This window comes from Melospiza georgiana, chromosome 4 (assembly GCF_028018845.1).
Source record: "Melospiza georgiana isolate bMelGeo1 chromosome 4, bMelGeo1.pri, whole genome shotgun sequence".
Classification (NCBI taxonomy): domain Eukaryota; kingdom Metazoa; phylum Chordata; class Aves; order Passeriformes; family Passerellidae; genus Melospiza; species Melospiza georgiana.
Genome location: NC_080433.1, coordinates 34,017,084 through 34,024,899, shown reverse-complemented (window position 1 = coordinate 34,024,899; position 7,816 = coordinate 34,017,084). Strand labels below are relative to the sequence as shown.

Below are 7,816 nucleotides of genomic sequence, written 5' to 3'. Positions count from 1 at the left end.
ATGGACAAAAAGGAACAGATGAATAGAAGTAACATAAAAAGCAAAAGTCCTGCCAAATTCTTAATGGTTACGAAGAAACAGTAAAAAGAGGCAGACAGCAAAGTACCTCAGAATGGGAGATTTCTGGGCAAAAAGCAAGAAGGGAACATGTGGGAGTCATTACAGATAGGAAGGAGGAGGAGATGTCTGAAAGCTATCTCCTATTCCTACTGCAGCGGGACTTTTAATCTGGGGGCAGGGAGAAGAGTTTGGGCCTGGAAATTAAGAATAAGCAGGGTGTTCAGAGAGGGTGACAGCTGATCAATATGAACACTGATGGCCTTCACCATAGCACTGAAATGGAGGTGCTGATGGAAGGTCAGTGTGACACCACCCAGCAGCACAGTTTGCCATCTGGATGGTGCTGATTGTCTGTTCCCCAGTGCAATACTGGGATCAGGACATCTGACTCAACTCTGAAAGTGCTTGGAGACAGCTGGCACCAGCATGTCCCTCCAGTTTCACCCTTGTCAGAAGAGGGCACCCATCACATTGTATATGACCAGGGAGGACCCCCAAACTTCTACTCTAGTTGCCCTGACCCAGTGCCTGCCTCCTCACTCCCTGCAGAGCCTGGAAGAGGTCCCCAAAACCTGCTAACAGTGGTGCCAATGCTTAGTTCAGAGCTCTTGTTCCTCCCAAACTCCACTGCTCTGTCCCTGTACACTCATCCCTAACAGCGATCCTCCCCAATTGTCTGGCCCAAGACTTCATCCAGGTCCAGCTCTGGTTCCCTCTGCAGTATTTTCTGCTGCAGATCAGTGTAGAAGTCGACTCCCTCAGAGACTGAATGGAAGACCTTGCCTTTGGGCTCATAGTAGCTGCTTATTTGCTGTATGAAGCACTGGTGGTGCTGAGGGTGATCCTTGAGGGTCCCATCGTATCCCTTGATGTGGTTCCTTTTAAACTCCAGTATCGTCTTGGTGTAGGTATTGAGAGTGGTGACAGCAGAGGCCATGCAGCAGGTGAAGGAGGCCCAGGCCATGCTGCCAGAGACACACAGAAGAAGCACATGCTGTGAAAAGCCATGTAGGGAAAGGAACACCATGACACCCCAATTCTCCCTAGTTTGCCAGGCAGAATCTACTGGGCACAGACATGAGCTAGAGTGACTAAGGCTCATAGCATTACAGTTCTTCAGTTATCCCACCACAAGATTCTTCTTAAATCAGTGGGATAAATATTGGTCATCCCCATGACAGGGACAGGAGTGACACAGGGAAAAGGGCAGCAGGAACATCTGTAACTGGTCAGAGCAAGGGAGCACAGCTTGGAAGCAAGTTCTGTATTGCTGGACTCTCAGTGTCTTACTGTGCATGAGGCTTGTCTACCTGAGCATAACCAAATTGCCAGCCTGGCATTTCGTCTCCACGGGTGGCACAGGGCACTGGAGTGTTTGAGAATCAATGTGGTCATCATCAATACAGCATTGAAATTGAACCTGCACTTTCCATGGGCACCTGCAAGGCTCACCCAGCTGTTTCTGAGGTCAGGTATGTCTTGTCCACTGTGCTTGGCTGTTTTATCCTTTAGAGAAAGGCACACTGAGCCACCTGCTTTTCACAGCTCCTCTTCCTGGCTCACAAGTGACCCTGTGGTGTACTGCCTGCTTTTCCTCCTTCCTGCACATAGTACCTTCTTAAGATGGCCTTGGCCTCCAGTGCAGCTTCCATTATATGGCTGGGCCAGCACTGGAGAAGATGGTGTGGCTGCTGGTTGGGGGCTGAGCTCTGCCCACATCTCTAAGCTTGGTGTTGGTGTTACAGGAACAGGCCCTTTGGCCCAGCACTGGTTAGTGAAGATGCCAAGCCAGCATGCAACTTGTTACAGCTGCAGAAAAACAAGGTGTGTTTGAGAGCATCATTACAAGTGTGACACTGGCCTCTGCACACAGGAAGAGTTGAGACCAAACAGGGCAAACCAGCAGAGGGGCAAGCCTAATGAGTCAGCAAGGCTGAAGGCAATTCAGTTCAGGTGTGACCCCATTGTTTTCCCACTCCTTTGGTAACCATTCATTTAAGTAGCTCAGCCACCATTTATTAAAACAGGGTGAGGCAAAGACCGCAGATTAATGGTGGGAGAACCTTGGTACACCTGTCACTGGACACACAGAAGATCAGGAAAGGAGGAGGAAGCGGGTGGCATGGCTGAAGCTCTAAAGGCTGGGGGTGAAGATGACCTCAGAGCTCACGTACTAGAATGCCCAGCCATAGTCCCATGTGTGTGGCCTCCAGTCCTCCGGTCCCAGATTAACTGTTGCCTGGAAGACTTGAGTGTACATCATGTGTGCCACCATCCCAAGGAGACCTGGACACGAAGGACAAAGCAAAGAAGTTACAGCAGGAGCCAGAGCAGCATACTTCATCCTTGAGTGGAAAAGCAGGCTCTCCAGTGCTGACATTCCAAGACTACAGTAATACACTTACCTGACAGCACTGAGGAGACAGCAGCAAAGGCATTGAGCTTCATCCCACACACAGGATTGCCAGTGTGCAGAATTTCCACCATCAGGAGGATGAAGCTGATGAGCAGCAAGCTGATGTACAGCATCTCTGATCCCAGTGACAGCCACAGGATTCCTGCCAGGAATACAGGATGCAGCCATGTTCAAGGTGTACTCCCCTCTCTCAACCCAATCCTGAAAGGATGTCCTTTGGATAGAATGGGACAAAGGAAAGCAGAAAACACCCAAAAGAAATCTCCGCAGCCTGGGAGCAAGGGACCAATGGGTGCTGTAGGGGACAGAGTGCATGTCACAGAGGATGGCTCCTCTAACATGGCAGAGCTAAAATGGCCTCTGTAAACAAGCCAGCACTATTCATAAACAGCAAGGAGGAAAGCAAAGGGAAAGAGACAGGGAAGCTGTTGACTACCAGCACAAAATATAATGGTCATAGATTGGCCATGAACACATCCAAGCTCTGATCACAACAATAAGAAACAAGTTTTAACCTGGGACTCGACTATTTAAGAACTATATGGTGCATCCATGACTGTCTGGGACATGGCCTCTGGAATTCAGGAAGCCTCTTGCATCCCTGTATTTCTCATTGAAACCTCAATTAAAATGAAAGTGTGTTCCTTGGAGTTGATATCCAGCCAGGGCAGTAACACTGACCACCCACCCTGCTCCTTGAACAGAGTGCAGGTACTTCCATGCTGGGATTTCGAGTGGGATTTAAGTGATACCAGAGTCCACAGCTGAGCTGAGCTGAGCTGAGTTCTACAGCTGTGCAGCAAGAACTGAAGGAGGATGAAGAAAGGCACTCTGTAATGCTGGGCTGTGGAAAAGCACAGAATCCACTGAGGAAGAAACATTAATCTGACAAATGAAGCAGCACTGTGAACACTACTGTTAGCAACTATTAATGGCTGTAGAGGAGATATTCAGCTGGGGAAAAGGAGTGTGAAGAAAACCCTCATTAATGTGGCACTGACTTCAATACTCAACATCATTAGTGCCATATAGTCAACCAGCTCTTTAGCAGAAATAGATGAGCTGCATTCCCTGTTTAAAGGAGCTGGCTTGCTTCCTGCAGCACCATCAAGGAGAATATTTCATTAAAGGTCAGACTGTCAAAAGTATTCTGGAGGTTGCAGGGACCACACATACACAGAGACCTCTGCATCATTTTCCTTGTAAGTCCAAGCTTCCCAGTGATGATGTGTAATTTGGTCTTGTAATGTTGCCTGTGTACTATGGAGCTGCTCTGCACACACCCAGCTCAGCCAGCCCATCCCACAGTCAGTAGTCACACCCCCTTGTGCGGTGCTAGCCTGGCCATACAATGGCACCTGCACTGGTCACGTTGAGATTATTATACTTTGTGCAGGAAAGGGTGAAAATGGTGCTTGCAAATCCCCAGCATTTATTACACCCTTGTTTTCAGGGTTTGAGTGCTGTGACAGGCTTTGCACCCCAGGCCTTTCCCTTCATATGTGAACATCTTCTGAAATGACTTGTCTCCAGCCTCCATCTCAGGGAATAGTTAGCAAGCCCACACCAACTGAAAAGCCTTCATTAAGCAGAACCTCCGTAGCATATGTACACTTACATCAAACTGTACTGAAGCTATCCACAGAGTGATTTGAAACATGTGAGAATGACAGGAGGGCTGATCTCTTCTATCCAAATGTAGTTTTGTATTTAATGAGGCAGGGACTTCACCTTGAAAGCATAATTTTCAGATGTCCTGTTCATTTACCGCAAAGTAAGAGGTGATTCAGCTTCCAGATTAATGGTACTAGGCCCCAAAACTGAAGCACTGAGTTAACATGTAGCCTGTGTAGGAGGGGCTGCCCTGAGGCTCATCCATCCTCTTCCCCTTTACTACAGCAAGATGACAACTCCAGACCTGGCAACTCACTACATGAGAGAAATCCCACCTCATACTGGAGGGAATCTGAGGTTTCCAGCACTGACTTCACTTATGGCAGTGGTTTATGCAAACATCTGGGAGGAAATCTTTGCTCTTTTAGCAACCTCAAGGACAGGATTTCTTACCTGGCTCTTTGGGGACCCACCCTGCTGTCCTCATACAGGCAAAATACTGCAGGTTCCCTGTCCCTAGGAGGCACACTGTACAGCTACAGTAAAATAGAGGGATTTGCTCTTACCTCTCTCTGCTGGTGGTGAAAGCTCAATAAAGCTGCGGCATTTCTCTTCTGAAACACAAAAGCAAAGCTTTGAGTTTATAAAAGAATGCAGAGAACACAGGGGAAAAGAAAATCTCTTCATCTCACTCTCTTTTCAGTGCATACATCCATTCATCCCTGAATCTACCCATCAGACCTTCTCACCTCCGTTTTTTTTCTATCTTTCCAGACCTTCACTGAGGCAAAGGATGGGAAGGCAGCATTTTCCTGCAAAACTAGAAATTATCTTTTCAGAAAAAAAAAAGCTTCAGCAATTTGTAAATCTTTCTAGCCCCTGTTGAATATAAAAATCTGTTGCTACTCATTCACAACATTACTGATTATCAGGTTTATTAAGGGTGTAGCTTGTAAGAGACTGCAGATCCATCACTTCTGCTGAATTCCCACACACCCTAATCTCAGAAGAGCATTTCTAGCACTGCTTCTCAAAGAAGAAAGCAAAAACAGAACTTCCCAAGTGAAATACTTGGTGACAGAGATGCAAGTCCCCCTTCTGTGGCAGAGACTCATACAGAAATATGATCCTTGGTCCTCACATTTTAGACATGCTATTTCAACAAATTGTGTTAATGTTTGCTTTGGCAAACTAGTGTCTCAGCTGAGGGTCCATCATTATTATCTGTAAGCCTCTGTCCCTGCATCCTGCATTGCTGCATTTGAGGGTCCTCTCCTCCACTTGGCACAGTATTTTCTCCCTGACTTTTCCGCTTCATGTAAGAATCTAATTTTCTTAATTTCTATCCCCAGTTCTAATCTTTCCAAATCTCCTGTGCTACTTCTGTCATCCACAGCTCTCAGGATGCTACCCAGTTTAGTGCCATCTGCGGTTCTCATTAACTTGCAATTTGCTACTTCACCTAGAACTTTAATGAGGATATTCAGTAATGGCTCATCTAAACTGATCCTGCGATTAGCCTGAAAATGAAATCCTTTCTCCAGCTCAACTCAAACTCCTTTTGTTCAGAGTAGACCCTTCTTTGTTGTTTTTATTGTCTATGCAGTTGCTTCAAAGATGCTCAGTAGTGGGAGGGTGATTTACAGGGAGCAGGAGACTGAGACTGACTGTGCTTCTATCCCGTGCTCTCTCCCGTGTTCTGCTGTGATCCAGATGTTACATACTTTCTCTGTTCCTTCAGGCACTGGGGTTATTCCAGGACTGCCCAGTGAACAGAAAAGTTGTTCAGAGAAATCAGTTGAGGGATGTAGTTTCACTCCCACAAGCATCATGGAAACACAACCCAACCCAAACCAGTCATAAATAAACACATCTCCTTCCACAGCCCTTCTGGAAATGCTCATAACAAAAAGCAGCCCACTTGCGAGGACATGAGTTTCAAGCACATTCCCTTCTGCTCCAACCCCTCCTTCTGTCTGCTTTTCTTCACCAGTTATTTATTTTCAAACTGACAGAAACAGAGATGAAAAATATTATACTGGAAGGATGGTTTGGTTAAAGAAGGTGAGATGTTTGCACTTGGGCAGAGCTGAAGGGAGTGTGGTGGGCTCAGGGGAATGGCCCTGATGAAAGCGACTTCCATCACTCTATTTTTAGATACAAATCTCTGTGTTGGCCACCTTCAGGGTTAGTTCTGATCCTTGATGTGTGTGCCAGGCAGTAAAGGGCATCTGAACACTGCAGAGCACCCACCTGTGCTGGCGTGGCACAGGTTTCAGCAGAAGGACTTGAGCAGGTCTGGGCAGGAATACATCAAAGGTGAAGAGAAGCACCAAAGGGTTCTAGTACAGGTTCTACAGTCAGTCCCTGGCACTTCAGGATTTACAGCGCCAGTCCCACATGGTCAAAAATCTCTAATGAAACCTGTCACAATATCACAAAAACTAAAAACAATTACAATATTGCAGCTCTAATCCTTAGGTTAATTTACCTCCTAGCTTTAGTTCCTTTGGGTTCAGATCCTTCAGGTTTTCTCTGTATCTATAAGGTAGAAATTCCCTGTCTCCGTTTTATTTATTTGTGGTTTTTTTAAGAAAAGCCCAGTGTCTTTTTAATAATGCAAAACTACTCAGTTGGATGATTTAAGAATACCAACTATTGTAGTCCTCACAGTGATAGCTAAAAATTATCATCTGCATAAAATCACTGTACTTAGATTTCTGAGAGGACATCACAAATTTGCCCTGAAGAGCATGAAGTAAGCTGTGAATAGGAATGGAGATACAGGGAAAGGGAAAGGAGGCTCATGGAAATTCTCGTCAGGATGGACAGTGCTATCATAAAGTCACTGCCACCACCACCATCACTTGCACTTCACAGGCCCTATTCCTCACCAAAGGGCACACCAGAGACAGCCACTCTCCACTTCCCTGCTCTGTGAAGGACAGAAATTCCAGTTAAGGACAGAAATATATTGACCACACCAGTGCACAGAGCTGATACCATCTAGGAAAAGGAAGAATACTTTTCTCCCACGTGTTGTCAGCCTTCCACCTTTCAGCTTCAAACTTCTGTGGAGTAAATACAAGGCAATTAGTTGTGGCTGCCTGAGCAAAACACTACCTGGCCCTTCCATGCTCTCTTCACAGGAAAGCCACATCCCTGTGTGGAAGTATCTGAAGGCAAAGCGGTCATCCCCAGTCTCCCAGCTGTAGTGCACTGTGTCCTCAGAGGAAACATTGCTCGTGTCTGCATCGGATGGCATGGGCACACCCACACACTGGGAGGCTTTGCTCTTCCCACACAAAGGCTTGGGTACTTTCTGGGTCCCGGTGCACCAGTAGCTGCCCAGCAAGGCTGTGGTGGAGAGGGTGAGAGCCAGCAGGTTGAGGATGACAGCCAGGAAAGTGCGGCTCAATGGCAGTCCCTTCAGCAGCTCCATCTGCAACACACAAATGGGAGACACCATCACACCGGCCACTTGTCCCACACAGCCTCAGGAATCCCCCCCTCTCCCAGCATGCAGCTGTGGGCAGGGGTTGTGAGCACTCTGCCCTCCTCACTACACCCCAACAGCTCACTCAGCATGGAAGAACCATTCCCTGAAAGCCAGGGCAGTGGACCTGGTCAGCTTCAACCATATCCAGCAAAGCATTCTGAATATCTGTACTGGGGAAGAGAGGGTGACATAGCAGGGCTGAGTGCATTGAGCTGTCTGAGCACATG

At 47.0% G+C, this 7,816-nt stretch overlaps 1 protein-coding gene across 4 annotated transcripts in view; it reads right to left on the bottom strand.

Moving 5' to 3' along the window:
- Positions 1–17: 17 nt before the first annotated feature.
- Positions 18–7,816, bottom strand: part of GSG1 (germ cell associated 1) — a 108,719-nt gene continuing 100,920 nt past the window's right edge. For all 4 annotated transcript variants that reach the window (XM_058022333.1, XM_058022329.1, XM_058022330.1 and 1 more), the window contains 5 exons: positions 7,214–7,532; positions 4,657–4,704; positions 2,466–2,618; positions 2,235–2,346; positions 18–1,025 (listed from right to left, as the gene is read on the bottom strand). In XM_058022333.1, the coding sequence (XP_057878316.1) occupies positions 713–1,025; positions 2,235–2,346; positions 2,466–2,618; positions 4,657–4,704; positions 7,214–7,532 (945 nt within the window). In that variant the 3' untranslated portion in view covers positions 18–712. The remainder of the gene's footprint in view (positions 1,026–2,234; positions 2,347–2,465; positions 2,619–4,656; positions 4,705–7,213; positions 7,533–7,816) is intronic.